General features: G+C 38.0%; 1 protein-coding gene across 6 annotated transcripts in view; it reads right to left on the bottom strand.

Moving 5' to 3' along the window:
- The window catches only part of TFB1M (transcription factor B1, mitochondrial), a 56,577-nt gene extending 40,417 nt beyond the window's left edge, over window positions 1-16,160 (bottom strand). Inside the window, exons 1-2 of one of the 6 annotated variants that reach the window (XM_081034004.1) lie at window positions 15,963-16,160; window positions 12,815-12,966 (exon numbers count right to left, since the gene is read on the bottom strand). In XM_081034004.1, the coding sequence (XP_080890130.1) occupies window positions 12,815-12,966; window positions 15,963-16,095 (285 nt within the window). In that variant the 5' untranslated portion in view covers window positions 16,096-16,160. Of the gene's footprint in view, window positions 1-12,814; window positions 12,967-14,545; window positions 14,663-15,344 lie in introns of those variants that run through there. The other 5 variants (XM_081034007.1, XM_081034003.1, XM_081034005.1 and 2 more) reach the window with 5 other exon arrangements.
- Window positions 16,161-18,795: the final 2,635 nt, after the last annotated feature.

The following is an 18,795-nucleotide window of genomic DNA, read 5'->3' as shown; positions in this document are numbered from 1 at the left end:
GGCGCCTAGCTAAAAAGAACCTTATAGCTAAGCCATCTATAAATTGGTACTGTTTAACATGTCCCTGTAGCCAACACAAAACTTGATTCTGAAAGTCCTTGGTAAATAAAACCAGATGCAGCCCCAGGGTTTATAAAGTTTAAGATGCAGGAGTGAATATAATCAATGAGAACAACATCACTAAAGTAAATTACAAAGGAAGAGATGACCCTCTTCCCACATTTTCAGCTCAGGTTGCTCAGAGAACCTGGACTCCAATTCAGAGACTTTGGTCCTGAGCATCCCTTGGGCCTGCTTTTCTAGCTTTTATAAAGCCGATTTTCTCTATCCCTCCCCTTGCCTAACTCTGGCAACTGACAGGAAGGATGAAAGAAGCATCACAGACAACAGAGGCCACGTGGACCAAGGTACCCAGTTTGTAGATTACTTTTGCCTTTGGGTCAACATGTGCACGTGCTTCTTTATAGCACTTATAACACACTGCAATCGGGTACCCGTAGGTTTCTTTCCCCTTAACAACACACGCTCCTTACAGCACCTTTTGTCTATCAATACCTGAATATCCCCTGCAGCTACAGTACAGAGTAAGTGCTTCTTACACATTTGCAAAGTCAACGAAGGAGTGAATGACCTATCCCATTCAGCTTTCTGTGAAGCTGGAAACTTCCTCTCCTAACTTCTGAAATTTGGGGCTCCCCAAACCTGTAAGGTCAAGAAACTCGCAAAGATTTATTTCACTGATAACTCAGGTAGAATTACACAGGTAATGTTTCAGAAATACATAGCTGAATTGTCTATATTGGTAAGAGGCTAAATAGTTTTAGTTTGGGAATCACCTCATTGGGTATGTTTAGCCATGATAATTTAGCAAAAATAATTGCATACCTCTGATATTAAAGCACTTATGGATTATTTTAAATTACCATGATTCGTTAAAACTTAATCTAATGAGTTCCAAATAATAAATCTTAGAAAACATATTAACCTCAATATACCATAAATAAAAAAGGAGATAGCTCTCTATGGAACAGGCTGTTAGTGTATAAAACTGTGTATTTAATGATAGCATTTACCGTCAATGAAGAACATTAGAATTTTTTCAGTAATTATGCTTCACATAATTAAAACAAAACAAATTAGCATACCAAAAACAAAGAGGCAGAACTAAAAGCTTATGTTTCATGATGTCAATATATAGAAAGTAATTAAGTAATTAGTAATTAAGCCTAAAACAAAACAATGTAAACTTGGCTCTCTGGCATTAATTTACATGCTCTGGTAACTCAACCACATTTGAAATGTTCATTTCTTCCTCACTGACACACACACACACACACACACACACACACACACACACACACACACAGAGCTGCATACCAGAAAACTGATGTAACACATATTTACCTTTCTTTTCTAGGTTTAAAGTTACATTTCTATTATGTCTATTTTGGATTCCCCTTATGTCTCACTCCATGACAAACCAAATCTTCCCATTGTTTAAAGGTCTACGTCTTCCATGACTCCGTTGCAGCTTGATCTTCCCTCCCTCTGACTCCCCATTGTAGAAGGAATACTTGTGTTCACAGCATAGCTTTATGTGAAGGGTTTGAAGCAATTGTGGGCAGAGGGGAAAAGTGCTATCCAAACTGAAATGATAGTATGATTACAGACAATAGTCATTTAAACACCTAATGATATTCAGCAGTGACAGAGAAAGACTTTCTAGCCCACAACTAATAGAGAACAATGTTTTCATTGTCATAATGATATTTGGGGATGATGGAGGCGTGGGAAAGATCCATGTTATAGCCCTTTCGGAATAACTGTGGTGCATTACGCTTCAAAGCCCTAGAGGTATTACCCATAATGTGCTCAAAGGCACCACGGACTATGAATGCAGGCACTTGATTACAGCCAAATGAGTATTTTTACAGACACTCTTAAATTGTTCTATCGTTTTTATTTCAGTTTTCAATCCTATATTCTTCCAAAATGAGACATAAGTAAGCCAGAGTAAAAGTTATTCATTATATAAGGCTATAAAACAAGAAATAGAAAACCAAACCATGAAAAGGGGAAGCATATTTAAATTGTGAGAGCTAACAATTCCAGAGATGAGAGAATTGTTAGCTCTTACAAGCGACATACTGAATTATATAATTCTTACTCTCTATTGGAAGTAATTATACCAAGCCTCCAAGAGAGAAAATGTTTTCTTCTGGTATTCAGTTTGTAAAGGGTAATGGCGCAACATAATGGAAAATGCCTTTAATGAAAGGAGAAAACAAAGGCAGACGTATTTTTCACATGGTCCCTTAAACACATTTCTTCTCTAACAAGATCTTAGCACACACTTTTCTGTAGGGAGCAAGTAACGATGGTCTGCCTAGGCAGTTTGTTGGTGATCTAATATGATGAGGAAAGAATTTATGCAATTCTTGGAACTCTGTATAATGATAAATTCCCTGAGAACAAAAACTGTATCAAATAGCCATCTTGTATGCTTCATGCCACCTTCTCATGGTGAGGGGCTCATGGTAGCCCGCCAACCTTGCACAGTGGGCTAAGCACAGATCACACAGCCCAGTGTGAACAGTCTTCCCGACTTGCCACATAGTAGGAACTCAAAACATTGTTGAAATAAGAGCTGGGCAAAAGTGTTAGGATACAAGAATTAAAAAACAAACTAAACTATAACATGGAATGTAATACGTAAAAAATAAATTTTTTATTCCTATATAGAATACACAGAAAGACTAGTGCTATTTTTCAAAAGGAACTTAAGATGTTATAATAGACTTTTCTTAGGGTGAAGATTATAGCATGATTTCAAAAGGTCAGCTGGCTTTGCTTTTTAAACAGGACCACGACAAGGAGAGTGGATACTCATTTACTCAGGCTCATCAAGGAATTAAGATGTTTGATTTTGTAAATTTTCTATTTACTTCTTTAATTGTTAACATTTCTTAAAAAGAAACTTATAGATGGAAATCTTTCTAAACTGTATCGCACAATTCTCTTGTTTTTAAGCCAAGTACAATGAACCCAATTTTACCCTTTTCTTGATGACTTTTTCATTACTGCTTGTAGAGTAATGGACTCCATGGTTACGATCCCTCACTTCTGTACTTTTTTTCAGGTTTTATATTTGCTTTTTATAGCTTTTCTGCCACAGTAATAACTGTTACTTCTTGCTGTTGTTAGTGCGTCTGCTTCTAGCACTGATCTCTGTACTTATAATTTGTAGTGGACTAGGAAATCACTTTGGCTGTAAGCCAACTTCTGCTTATTTGTTAAGTTTTGCCTATGTTATGATTAACCATGGTTATACCTGTATCAAGTTAGTTACATGTGTAAAATATGTAATCATTTCACAACACAAAGTTAAGCAATATTCCTTTTTAAAATTTGCTAGAGATAAAAGAATTTCAGAACATTATTATCTCTGATTAAAGACCGCTTCTTTTGCCAGAATGACTACATTACTTTCTATGTCCCTTTATAAGATGACTGGAAGGAGAATAATTATAATAGCAACCATTTATTGGATATTGGCAATATACCAGACTCTTTACATGCCTGGCTGTTTATATAAATTTCTGTCTATCCTTATAATAACCAGAAAAGATAACTTATTTCCATGCTGCAGATGAGAAAGCTGAAGCTAGAAAAGTTTCAACAATAAGGTCAAGGTCAAAGCTAGTTAAGTGTCATACTTGGGACTTGAACACCAGCTTATTTGGTTCTCAATCCTGTGAACTCTCCACTTTGCCTATCAAGTAGAAATAATCATTCTGTGTACCTATTATAAAATGCAGAGGCAATATTAACAACAATCAATGCCTTCCTATCTCCAAAATTATCTGAAATAAGCACATTACTTAAAGGTTAAAAAAATCCTAGAGGTTCTTACTCTGGCCAAAATGGACTATAAGGGATGAGATATACTCTTTTGCCTTAAACAAATAAAAAATGGACAAAATAGTTGAAGCAACAATTTTCAGACATTGGAAAACAGGAAGTACAGGAAAACCTGCAGAAGCTCAATGAGGCTCACAGACAAGAAACATGAAGGAAATGACATCAAGGCACATCATGATGAAATTGCTCAAAACCAGTGATAAAGAGAAAATCTTAAAAGCAGCCAGAGAAAAAAGACAGGAGCAAAGATAAAGAGGACAGTCGATTTTTTTTTCAGAAGCAACACCAGAAAGAAGAGTGGAGCAACATCTGAGAGTACTCACAGAAAAAAACTTCCAGTATGGTTTTCAAAAAAGAAGGCAAAATAAAACACTTTTTCAGACACACACATGCTGAAAAATTCATTACTAACAGTTCCACACTACAAGAAATGCTAAAGAAAGTCTTCCAGTAGAAAGAAAAGGGCACTAGATGGAAATATGGATGAGGATCACTCAAAACCGTAACCACGTGGGAAAAGATTTAGGAATTTTTGCTTATTATTTAAATCTCTTTAATACAGAATTGACTTTTACAACAAAAATCGCTTGTGTCATGAACTTTGTAACATATGGGGAAGTATGACAGTAATAGCACAGAGGCCTGGCAGGGAGAGATGCAAGTATTAGGTTGTTGCAAAAGTAATTGCGGTTTAAAAGGTTAAAAATACTTGCAAAAACTGCAATTACTTTTGCACCAACCTAATACACTACTGGAAGATCTGTATACTATCACTGAAATGGTATAATTACTTGAAGATAGATTGGGATATGTGAAGATGCGTATTGCATACTTTTGATAAACCACCAAAACAACAGAACAAAGAGTTATAGATAATAAGCTGCAGGAGGCTGAGCACTGGCTCACAAAGATGGCCACGTCCTAATCCCTGGAACCTGTGCCTATGTTTGCTGGCATGGTAAAAGGGACTTTGCTGATGTGATTAAAGAGTATGAGGTGGGGAGATTATCCAATGTAATCACAAGGGTCCTTGTAAGAAGAGGCAGGAGGATTAGAGTCAGTAGTAGGAGACGTAGAAGCAAGCGGTCTACAAGCTAATGAATGCAGGTGGCCTCTAGAAGCTGAAAAAGTAAGGACACAAATTTTCTTCTGAAGCCTCCAGAAGAAATGCAGCTCTGCTGACCTTGATTTTAGACTTCTGATCCCCAGAACTGTAAGAGAATAAGTTTGTGTCATTTTAAGCTGAATTTGTGGTCATTTGTCATAGCAGCAATAGAAAACTACTAATAAGGTAGACATGGTCAGATTGGTTAGAAAAGAACAAGATCCAACTATATGCTGCCTACGAGAAACCCACATTAAATGTAAAATCACAAACCGTGTTTCCTATTTGGAAAAAAGCAAAACACCATTCTAACACTAATCAAAAGAAAGTTTAAATGGCTATATTAATATCAGATAAACTAGATTTCAAGGGAAAGAATATCACTAGTGATCGTGAAGATCATTTCATAATGAGAAAGGAGCCGATTCATCACACAGTCATAACAATCCTAAACATTGATGCACACGGGATAACAGTGCTTCAAGATGGACAGAACAAAAACTGATAGAACTGCAAGGAGATACAGACAGATCTGCAGTTAAGAGTCTGAGATTTCAATACCTTTCTCTCGATAAATAATAGAACAAGTAGACAGAAAAATCACTAAGGAGACAGAATGCTTTAATAACACCAACTTGACTTAATAGAAATTTATGCTCCATCCAACAGTAGCAGAATGCATATATTTTTAGGCAGACCGTATATCCTTTCCAAGTGCATGAGGAAATATACCAAGAGAGATCACATTATATGCTATAAAACAAATCTGATTTAATTTAAATGATTCAAGTCATTACCTGATCACAATGGAATGAAATTTAAAATTGTAACAAAGATCTGAAAACTCTCCAAATTTGCAAACTAAATGAAACACGTCTAAATAACCCACAAGTCAAATAAGAAATTAAAAGGGAAATTGGATCTGAACATTATGTAGGAATTTGGAACTGCTTTTGGAGGTTTTTCTTTAAATCTAACAAATTTAAAAAACACTTAAAAAAAGAAAATTAGAAAGTATTTTGAATGGAATGATAATGAAAACAGAACATATAAAAATTTGTGGGATCCTGCTAAAGCTGTACTGAGAGGGAAATTTATATCACTAAAATGCCTATAAGAAAATAAGAAAGCCTTTAAAATCAATGACCTCAGCTTCCACTTTAAAAAACTACAGAAAGAACAAATTAAACCCAAAGCAAGCAGAAGGCAGGACAAAGATTTCAGAGCAAACACCTATGAAATATACAAAAGAAAAATGAGTGAAACCCAAAGCTGTTTTTTGTTTTAAAGATCAATAAAATTGACCAATCTGTAGTTAGTTTGATGAGGAAAAAAAGAGATACCCAAATGGCCAATACCAAAAATGAAAGAGGCACCTCTGCTGCAGATTCCACAGATGATTGGTTTACCATTAGGAAAATCAACATAATTCACCACATTAAAGAAGAAAAAAGAAGAGAAGTCATATGATTATCTCAATAAACTCAGAAAAATTATAATATTTTTGTAAATCCAACATCCACTCATCAAAACAACAACAACAACAACAACAACAAAACCCAAAACACCCCCGAAAAAACAAAAACAAAAATACCTCTCAGCAAACTAGAATAGAAGGGACTTTCATCCTCTTGAAAAAGAAGATCTAGGAAAAATCTACAGCTAACATCACCTCACTGGTAAGAATCTGAATGCTTTCCCCCTAAGATCAGAAACAGGTAAGGATGTCTGCTCCTACCACTTTTATTCAACTTTGTACTATAGGTCCTAGACAGTGCAATAAGACAAGAAGAAGAAATAGTGGCCAACAGATTGGAATAGAAGAGGTAAAACTGTATTTATTTGCAGATGGAATACTAATATATACAGAATATACTAAGGAATCTACAAAATAGCTACTAATAAATGAGTGAACCAAGGTTGCAGGATACAAAATCAACGTCCAAAAATAAAGAGTATTTCTACATAGTAGCAACAATTAGAAATTAAAAACCAATACTGCGCAGCATAATAGCGTAGTACAATATAGCATAAAAGAGTATGCAATAGGGGTAAATTTGACAAAAGATGTGCAAGGCTTGTCTACTAAGAATTATAAAACACTGCTGTGAGAAATCAGAGAAAATTAATTAAATGGAGAGCTATATGTACCATGCTCATAGGTCAGAAGACTGTATCAAGATGCCAGTTCTCCCCAAAGTAATCTATAATTTCAATTCAATCCCAAACAAAATCACATCAGGCTTTTTTTAAAATAGAAATTGACAATCTATATGGAAATGCAAAGGACCTAGAATATCAAAAATTTTGAAAAAGAACAAGGTTCAAAGACTTACATTACCTACTCTCAAGTCTTACTACAAAGCTACAGTGATCAATACAGGTTGCTACTGATGAATATAGATCAATGAAAGAACTGAAGTCCAGAAATGGACCAACACATACAAGACTACTTGATTTTTGACAACAGTAATAAGTTAATTCACTGAGGAAAAGATAGTATTTTCAACAAATTGTGCAAAAAAAAAAAAAAAAAAAGAATCCCTAACCTTACCTCACACTATATGCAAAAGTTAACTCATATCATACACCTACATGTAAAAGCTAAAACTAAGAAAGTTGTAGAAGAAAACATAGAAATTCTTACTTGGGGTTTTGGCAATTAAAATTTTTTTTCACAAAGTACTGTTACTCTGAAACATGTAATTTTTTAAAAATATGGAACGCTTCACGAATTTGCGTGTCATCCTTGCGCAGGGGCCATGCTAATCTTCTCTGTATCGTTCCAATTTTTTAGTATATGTGCTGCCAAAGCGAGCACTGAAACATATTTTTAAGTACTAAAATTTCATACACTTACATGGGTTAAGTTTGTTTGGAAGAAATTATATTGACTCCATTTTGAGAATGTAGGGTTAGAATGATCTTGCTTAGTGTCTAAACAATCTTCCCCATGGAAAATGTTTTAGAGATATCTTCATAATGTTTCTACTCATTGTAAAAAGCTAATATTACCCAGTGATTCATAGGGATTTATTGTAATATTTTATTCCAAACTGTAGATTTGTATCAAGGTTCGTGTTCCCCTCATTGTGTATCAAGGTTGTGTATCAAGGTTCGTGTTCCCCTCATTGTGTAAGAAGATCAAAGTGAGACTTCTGTCCTTTCTTTTGTTTTGTCGTGGAGTGTTCATAACAAAGAGCAAATTCTGGCAGGGTTATAATTTAATTCACCTGCAGCAGTCAAACCACGAGGTACTCTAACCACCAAATTAAGTGCTCTACTTAACTGACCCTTGGAGAATTGGAGGGGATTTTATTTCTCTGCTTCCCATTTATTTTGAAAGCCATCGGATCTTATGTTGCTTAGAATTTGTTATTGATTCTCTTCTAAGAATTTGCATATTATTCAAGAAATAAGCTTTCCACTCAATTTAACATTCAACTTCTTTTAAAAACTTGAGATATAATTCACATAGAACATTATGTTAGTTTCAGGTGCACAACATTTGATATATGGCCACACTTCATTTACTGTGCTTCACAGATTTTTTTTTTTTCACATATTGAAGGCAAGACCTTCCATCAGCAAAATAGTGGTGAGAAATTTTAAGATTCACTCTCTTAGCAACTTTCAAACACACAATACAGTATTATTAACAATAGTCACCATGCTGTATATTAGATCCCAGGACTTAATTTATTTTATAACTGAAGCGTGTATCTTTTGACACTCTTTACCCATTTTGCCCACTCCCAGCCCCTGGCAACCACCAACCTATTTTCTGTATCTATGAGTTTCATTTTTTTATTTGTTTGTTGTTTTAGATTCCATATTTAGATAAAACATCTAGAAGAAAACATACGAGAACTTCTGAGCCCCAATGTTTCCATAGCACTAGGGATTTTTTAGGGCTCCAAATGAATAACCTTACCTATACCTTTCTAGATTAGCAGTCTCCTGATCAATCCTTAATTAACAGAAGTGCCCAAGGCATGGGGTTAATAATTTAAGTGATTACTTAAATGGAAAATTGTATCGAGTGCTCACTAAATACAAGGTATTCATTTAATCCTCATAATCCTATGAGCAAAATGAGAAACAGACAGAGTTACCTGCCCAAGGTCATACAAACAGTAAATGGTAGAGCCTGAATTCAAACCCAAGCAGTCTGACACTAGAGTATGTGTTCTTATTTTTTTTTTTTGCTGTTATTTCCATCTATTTTTAATGTATTTTAATGGTTTTCATTTTTAATTGACAATTGATTGAATACATTGTCCTTTCTAAATATATACACATGTACTTGAATATATAGTAAAAAAGTGTACTTTCCCTTTTTTTTTTTATTGGGGAAGGGGGACAGGACTTTATTGGGGAACAGTGTGTACTTCCAGGAATTTTTCCAAGTCAAGTTGTTGTCCTTTCAATCTTAGTTGTGAAGGGTGCAGCTCAGCTTCAAGTTGTTGTCCTTTCAGTCTTAGTTGTGGAGGGCGCAGCTCATCTCCAGGTCCGGTTGCCCTTGCTAGTTGCAGGGGGCGCAGCCCACCATCCCTTGCGGGAGTCAAACCGGCAACCTTGTGGTTGAGAGAAAGCACTCCAACCAACTGAGCCATCCGGAAGTTCAGCGGCAGCTCAGCTCAAGGTATCGTGTTCAATCTTAGTTGCAGGGGGCGCAGCCCACCATCCCTTGCAGTACTTGAGGAATTGAACTGGAAACCTTGTGGTTGAGAGTCCACTGGCCCATGTGGGAATCGAACCGGCAGCCTTCGGAGTTAGGAGCACAGAGCTCCAACCTCCTGAGCCACCCGGCCGGCCCCTACTTTCCCTTTTTACCCTCCAATCCTAGAGAATCTCCAGAGAAAACCAACTTTAACTGTTGGTTTTCATTTTCAAAATATTATTCTGGATATTTTGCTATAATTTTACATGTTAATGTCCATATATACATCTACAGAGTTTGGATTTTTTAACAACAAATGGGATTGTGTTATGCATGTTACTCTATATCTTATTTTCTTGTACAATACGTCCTGGAGAGTTTTCTATATCAGAGTATGTGTTCTTTACCGTAAAGCTATACTACAGTGCTTTCACATATTAGACATGTCTTCTCACTTCACAACGTGCTGATAGTGAAACCTATATGAACACTATGTTCTTTCCCCTGAGCTGCTTCATGATAACGTAAGAATTGAATTAAGCTACAAATCACATACTTTCAACTAGAAGATATTTTATAAATTATTACAATTTCTTTAAAAAGTAATTCTATTAGCTTAGAAATCACTAAAATGGAATCCTTAAAATAGATCACTTTTCTTCTCACTTTACTCAGTTTTATGATTAATTCAGTACCTCTAAAAGAAAGTGGTTTTACATATTGAAACATTCTTTAAAGGAAAAAGAAGTCTATTTAATATTTTAGTACCCAACATTTCTTTTCAAGGCAAATTCCTTTCCAACACACAAGGAACTAAGAAATAATTTTGCTTCTTCTACAGAAACAGATAAATCAAATATATATTTCCTGTATAGTAATTTACCTTGAAATCAACCGTCTAATATTTAGAAAACAGAACACATAACTTTTTGATAATCAATGCTACCAATTATTCACTTTCACTATTAAATGATAGAGTCAGCTAATTAGATAAATGATACATAGCTAGAGAGTCAACCTTTTTATTTTCCTTGTGAAACATTACTGAACAGATAAAAACTGCTACCGTGTTTTCCCGAAAATAAGACCTCGCCGGACAATCAGCTCTAACACATCTTTTGGAGCAAAAGTTAATATAAGACCTGGTTATATTATATATTATATTATATTATATTATATTATACCCAGTCTTATAGTAAAATAAGATCGGGTCTTATGTTAATTTTTGCTCCAAAAGATGCATTAGAGCTGATTGTCCTGCTAGGTCTTATTTTCGGGGAAACATGGTATGTGCCTAACTAACTCTTATATGGTAGAGATGCAGCAAGGAACAAAAGAAACAAAAATTTCTACCCTAATGGCTTACACTCCAGAGGGGTGAGACTGACAACTAACAAATAAGAACATGTACATACTGTGTCAGATGATGGTAAGTCTAATGAGACAAGTAAAGCAAGGTGAATTAGAAGTGCAGGGACTTGGGGGGGTGGGCAGCTGAAAAGAGAAGGGTGTAGTAAGATCTTTAGTTGAGATCAGAGAGAATGTGTAAATTAACTGAACAAAAGTTTGATTCACCTACTTGCCTAATAACAAAGAATTGAATATAACAGATTGAGTGTTAACAAGTTTCATTTAAGGGCAAAAAAGTCAGATAAGTATTCCCTATGTCCAGAAAGGGCTAGATGATTAAACCTGAAGGGAATTATGTATTATTATTATTCAGTTTCTTTTTATCATTTCCTAATCTCCCAATAATAATCCCACTTCCACCTCCAATTGAGATACAGATCTTAAAATAAGAAAGCAGTTCAAAGCAAAAATCATGATTAAATTTCACATTTGATCAAGGAACATGTACCATATAATATCCCAAAATAAAATTATAAATCTGAAATCAATTCTGTCAATAAAGACTGGCAAAATTAGGTAAATGTAAATATCATATAATTTTTAAATTAGAAAAACTGGATATAGCAAAATATAATACGAAAAATATCACTAGGTTGATTTAAAAAATCAGATGCATGCACACAAAGTCCTGGATTTTCCAACAAAATTCTCCAACTGTTCTGGCAGAAATTAAACATTTTTCCATTAATACACAAGTATTAGAATGTACTAATTTTAAACCAATTTGTCCTCTTGTATGAAAATAGTAATGCAGATAATTTTACTATTCTATTGGCCTCACCTAATAAATTGCTACTTATCTGAGCCAAGGGCTAAGGGCTCTTTTAAAGTTTTAGAATTAGGGAGGAATCAAACAAAGGCCTTTAAGCCATTAAATGCCCCCTATGAAGAATTCCCCTTAGGAAATTCCAGCCATGATCTTTTCTACTCTTTGCCAAAGTTTTAAAAATTCTTGTCTCTCTTTATTTTAAATCCACATCTGCCTCCCTCCCTTCCCAACTATTTGTTTTCATTCTTTCCTAGAGAAAATCAAAATAAGTTTATCCTTTCTACTGCTAACCTTTTATAGACAGCTCTGAATTCCTTCATTCAAGGCTTTTCTCTAGTTGAAACGTGCCCAGTTCCTTTAAATAGTTCTCATATATTAACAGTTCAGACTGATTGTTTTAAAGATGCTTGTATTACTTCATTCACACCTCATCTTAAATCTCTATCGACAGTGGTACAACTTCATTCCTTCACTTAAAGGATTCTTATATGAATGCCTAAGCTTAACATTAACAATTAGCCTCTAGATTAAGCATCTCTTCTCCATTTTTTGCTTGTAGAAATGATTTTCTGAACTGACAAGAAGTTCTCAGAAGTCATGCTGAGTCATTATTGGCATTATTTATTTTTACTTGTGTTTAAAGGAATGGACCACCCTGATATGCACAACTACTAGTTTTTTTAAAAAAGGTGATACAAAACAATTTGTTTAGCATAAATGCATAAAGCAGGTTTATTCAATTGTGGTCAACAGGCCATGCGAGGAAGCTTGTTAGAAATGCAGCTTTCTAGACCTCTCTGGACTATAGAACCAAAATCTCTGCAAAGGGACCTGGGGATCTGCAGTTTGAGGAGCAACCTATATAATCCTTGGGTACCCTGAGGTTTAAAAGTCATGGCCGAAAGATTTAAATTGGGTTTTTAAACAGACACTGTAAGTATCTCACCTGTAATCCAGGAATAAAGCGAATGTCCTTTTCAACCACCAGAAGTTCAGCAACACCGGCATTGAGAATGGATCTTGTGATTCCTCCTGGCCCAGGGCCCACTTCATACACATAGGCATTTGTCAGATTGCCAGCTTTCCTCACAATTTTATCTAGAATAAAGAGTTTTCGTTACCTTGATTATTTTGGCAAATTTTGGTGTATGGAATTTAAAAAGAAAAAGAATCTCTACAAATTCTTATCAGCCATTACTCTACATACAATATTTATCCAATTATTTCTCTCTCAGTCTAAACCAACATATAGTGGCCTTTCAATATTCTACCACATCAGTGTTTAAAAGTACCAGTCCCTTAACAAAAATAGGATTATCATGATGAATTTCCTCAACTCAAATTTAGCTAATACTGTGTTTCGTATCTGTTCCTCCTCCAAACCAATCATTTCCTAAGAATTGACTGGATCAGCACGCATCACGTCCCTACAGTTGTTGAACAACGAACATTTGAGAAGCAAGACTCATTTCACATTCAGAATTTTCAATGTCCCTAGTTAAAAATCCAGAAGACAAAAGTGCTGTCTGTCTCCATTTCTACCTATAGACACCTAGTTCGTGTTCAATATGGCAGTGGCAACAAATTTCTAGATCATAGGACTTGCAGAAATTTGGATTCTTGGTCATTTTCGGTTTAAAGTTAAATTTAGCAATGGAGGATTTTAAGCTTTGCAAACACGCAAGCTGATATGGAAAAATTATTTTAATCAACTTCTTTAAATTAGCACACCTTAAGAAATCATGTGAAAGCGAGTTTTTAAGGACTCACTGCCAATTAATAATCACTTTTTAAAAAAATCACAATAGACTGGTCATATTGAGATATTAAAATCCAAGCAACTGGGTTTAGTGGAAATTTAGACACTGAAAACATACCAGCACTTCTTGGTTGTTCACTGATACTGTACTTAGTTCCCATTTTTGCTTCTGTAATTGAGAATCTACCTTCGTACCCTGTTTCCCCGAAAATAAGACCTAGCGGACAATCAGCTCTAATGCATCTTTTGGAGAAATAAAATTAACATAAGACCAGGTTTTATATTATATTATATAAGACCCCAGTCTTATAGTAAAAGAAGACTGGGGTCTTATATTAATTTTTGCTCCAAAAGATGCATTAGAGCTGATTGTCCAGCTAGGTCTTATTTTCGGGGAAACACGGTAGGCTTAAAAAGCAAAAAATGACTGAACCATCCAAAAACATGTTTTTAATGGCTGCAGGGAGGTAATCAGCATCCACTGACCATCTGTCTGTCATGGGTGCTTTACATGCTTTCTCACGTCCTTATAACACGTTAACTAAGAACTACTATCCCAATGTAACTACTCCGAACTTCATAGGTTCCTTGTCTGTTTTATTTGGGCCAGGTCATCTAGAAAAAAAAAAAAAGCAAGAGAAGGGGCTCCAGCTCAGGCGTCAATTCTACAACCAATCTTTCTTTTGCCACAGATCCATGCCTCTCAGAGGATACAAATGTGATGCATTACCCACAAGCATTATGGAGTGAATCTAATATTCTCATTTTTAAAAAGCAGAGCTATGACAGTAGGCAGGTCAGTGACTCAGCCCTCAAACTTTTCAGGCACTTTCAAATATAAAGGAATAACAAAGAGGCACCGTCAGCTCACTAAAGCTTGGGTTTCCATCTTGTTCTGCTCCCACCTGAGCTGCTCACCTCAGACAAGTACATGTCTTAATTTCCCTTTATATTGATTCCCAGAGAAGAGAGAATAGTATTTAGATTCTGGAATTCACTTCTGAGGGTGACTGCATCTGGGTTCCACATATCCACCTGAGGGTGAATAACGGCTCACATGAGAAAATATATGTGACTTAAAATAAATATATATATATATATATATATATATATATATATATATATATGTATATATATATATATATATATATATATATATATATATATATATACCTTTATTTTCAGTCCTGAGAATGAAGTTTTATACCTGGAATATGGGGAATGACCGGCAGAAAAGGCTGGTTCTGGTTACTACCAGAACCAAAGAATTTTAGAGGTGGGTAACCTTCTAAACCTTCGTCCAATTAACAGATGAAAAAACCTGAAGCTGAGTTAAGCTATTTTACCCAAATTCATATTGCAACTGGCAGAAAAAAGGCTCCACGTCTAAGAAACAAAACATCTTAGTCGAGCTTTGCGGACGATACCTCTTTTAACTGAAAATGAACTACTTGGTGTGATTTCCTGGTCTTTTTAGCTTCTGAAGAGGGGGCCAAATAGAACGAAACACTAAAACTTCAGTAATAGTAAGTAAGTCCTCCCACAGTGAATTAACAGACACACTGGTACATACATCTTATTCTTGCAGCCTCGTCTTTTATTACAGAAGGGAACATCCCTAAGAGACGGGTGGTAGTTAATTAAAACGCACCAAACCGCGTTTCAAACTGTGAGAATTTTAGTGTACATAAATTCGACCGCATGAAAAGTGACTTACAACAGGGAGCGGGAACGTAAGCACGAAAACGTTAGTTCCGCGTGGACCAACTTGGCCTCGTTCACTCCCACTGGCCGCCCCAGCACTAACACAGCGCGTGTTCAACGTGCATTTACCCAAGGAGCATTTGCGCCCTCTAGGATTCCTCAGGCGCGAGCAAACGTTTCAATGACCAATCCTACGAGTGACACTCCTCTTCGAGGTGTTATTGATGAAACCCCTGCACGCGTTTAAATTCGGGTCACTTGAAACTGCACGGAAAGCAGACCTAAGCAGCACGTGCGGTACCGGGCCACAGTGTCAACACAGCGAGATTCGACTGCCCACAACCTTCGACGACGCGCGGACCCTTCCTCCCCTAGGGAGGCGTCTGCACAACCCGCCTGCACGCGCCCACCGCAGTCCCGAGCGCGGGATTCCGTGGGCACACAAGCGCTCCACGCGTCTGCGGGGCATGGAGGTCTTCTTGCACGAAGCGACGCAAGGACCCGACTGAAGGCCGGTTGGACACGTGCGCCTGACCGGGGTCACCGGCCCGCAGGGCCCGCGCGAAACGCCCCGGCCCACGCCCCCACCGACTGACGGAAGACAAGCCGGGAGTACTGCTAAGCGATCCACCTGTCAGCCTCAAGTCCAGGAGAAAATTCTGGGAGAGCTGCTTCACCGCTTGCAGTCTGAATAACTTAATGATTTCTCGAATCGTGGGCAACGGCGGGAGACGGAAAGTGCTCAGGGTCCCAGAGGCAGCCATGAGCCACCGCGGGGACGTCCCGGCCTCGCGTGGGTCTTTCTCCGCCGCTCAGACCGCACCGGCGGGGGAGGAGCCTGGGAGCACCATGGCCCGCCTCCGAGCCCATCTCATTGGTCGGACCTGTCCCGTCGGAAGCTATAAGCGCGGACAGGAAACTGCGGCGGAGCGCCTGAGCTACTTCCGGCCAAGTGCGGTGCAGGCTGGGTAGGTGCTGTTTTTCTACGCTTGTGGGCGGGCGGTGGAGGAGCCCTGTGGGCCACGCCTGTCGTGGGTGTGCGGTGGCCCCGGCGGCCAGGAGGGCGGGACAAGGCGGGGCCTGGGCGCGCTCCCGGAGGCCGGGGCCGTGGGTCGGTGCAGCCCAGCCACCCGCCGGGGTGAAGTTCTGGCTGGGGGTCATTCCTCCTTCTCTTCTGAACAGTTGCGGGAAAGCTGGTGAATAGAGGAGCGGAGTCAAAACTGTGGGTCGCCGGCCATTCTGTCTTCTGATGAGATAGATGTTGAGTGCCGGGTGGCGGTTTTCTGACTCCCGACTTCAGTGCTCGTTTGTCCCTGTGTGAAGGGGACCTGCCTTCCGATGGGCAACGCCCTGTGTGGTGCGTTAGGACGCGTTTCCGTATCGGTCGAACGTGCGGTTTTTGAACCTGGCGCTGACAGTCTTGTGAAATAAATGGGGTATTAGCAGCCTGAGCTTAGAGCGGAGGAAACACAAACCCAGACGGGTGACGTAACTTAGTGACATCGACACCGCTAGGAACTTGTAGGACCGGATCCAGGCCAGGCCCCCGGACGTGTGCGGTGGCCTCTCTGTCCTCACACCGGCCTGTGCACTGAGGATGGGCTGCCCATCCTCGCTCACCTCCCCACTTTTTCTTGCTCCCGCTGCGAGTTGCAAGTGTTGCAGCCTCTCCTTGCAGTAACTGGAAAGCCAAGGGCGGAAGGGAAGAGCCGCGGGGATGCTAGTGATAGTAGACATTCCTGGAGTGTTTTCCAAAGTACGCAGCCTCGCAGCGGAATGCTTTGCAGCTGTTGCTCATTAATTGTGAAGTTTGCCCGCGGCTGCGCGAGAGGCGGGCCCAGGATTTGAATTCTCGAGTCTGTGCAGAGCCTGCCTTGTGCATAGTGCAGTCAACGTACACAGGCTGTTTGACTTGCCTGGGATGCACACCCAAGTTCAGAGAGCAGGCTCAAGTATGACTTCTGCCTTTCCATTGCACCCGGGAAAACAGCAAAGCAAAGAAAGGTAATAGGATCTCGCTGATCGACGGGAGAATTTACAGGGAGAATAACCCTGGGTTTTTTTTTTTTTTGCAAATTGTTGCATTGATCACAAGTGAGTCTTAATTTTTTTTTTTTTGTATTTCTCAGAGTAGTAAGTTGAAAATAAAGCTAATGGGAAACTACAGAACTACGGGTGTGACATGAAAATAAGGAGTCTCTTGAAATCCCAATGGAAAACCCAACCACCTTTTGTGATAGTTACCTTAGAAGGAACTGGGAGGCAATCGGACGCACCTCGCTTTAGAAAATTGGGATGTGATTTTCACAGAGGTAAGGGGATTTGCCCATAGACACGTAGATAGAAAGCCTCAACTCTTGGTCCAGAGCTCTTACTGTAATCACGACATTCTACACCCGAGAAGGCACTCACTCACGATTACATCCATTGTTTCATCAATGGCCCTATGTGGATGGCATTATTATCCCTATTTTACCATGAAGAAATAAAGATGAGGTCATTCGACTTGCTCAGGGCCACATAGCAAAGTACAGAGAGAGGATGTCCCCTGAGTTCTCTCTTTTCTGAGTTCTGATCTCATGGGCCGCACCCAGGAAGTGTTAAATTTTTAAAGTTAATTATTTAATTAATGTATGTTAATTTTATAATGTTTAAATATATAGAATTTGAATCTGAGTATAAACTTTAATCTTTTCATATGACTAACCAAAATCCAATTACAATAAATACACACAAAGCTGCAAAACCAACACAAAAGATGCATGACGTTAAATCACTGCTCTCAATACAGATGGGCGGGATTCTTTTTTTAAAGTTCAGTTTACCAGCGCTGGAGTGTGCCATGTAATGATGGGATTTTTTTCCATCAGTTTCTTCTGGATCCAAACTATCACCAAATCCATATTCAGAAATTTTGCCTTTGTTGCTTACCTGTCTCTTGGCGGAACACGGAAGCTTCATAATAAGTCGGCTTGTGTCTGTTTTCATTAACTTGGAAACAACTGAAATTGAATTACTTTGGCACTAATGCCATCATGAATACACACGTTGCATGGCAACTGTCGGGAGAATGTTCAGATGATCCAGAATGTGCTCACATGAACTTTTTAAAAGATTAACGTTAACATAAGAATACAACAAAATTTTTAAAAAAGAACAAAAGCGTTTACATGGAGAACTTGTGTATCCCTGAAAATATGTCCTCAGACCTAAATATGAGAATTACTGTCTTATACCATACCATCTTAAATAACCAACATTTGTGAGGTTGTGCGCTATTATTTATTTACAAAGCGTTTTCCCATGTTACTTCACTTAATTCTCGTTTGAATTCTGTGATGTAAATTTACAGAGACATTCAGTGAGCACTGTTACAGTGCTAGTATATGAGTGTGCAGTGGAGTCTTAAATTCTGATCTGACTCTATTCTTTTACTTCTGGAATATGTTAAATAATTGTTGAAC

The sequence above is a fragment of the Rhinolophus hipposideros genome (genome assembly GCF_964194185.1).
Source record: "Rhinolophus hipposideros genome assembly, chromosome: 3".
Lineage (NCBI taxonomy): Eukaryota > Metazoa > Chordata > Mammalia > Chiroptera > Rhinolophidae > Rhinolophus > Rhinolophus hipposideros.
This window is presented reverse-complemented; position numbering and strand designations above follow the sequence as displayed.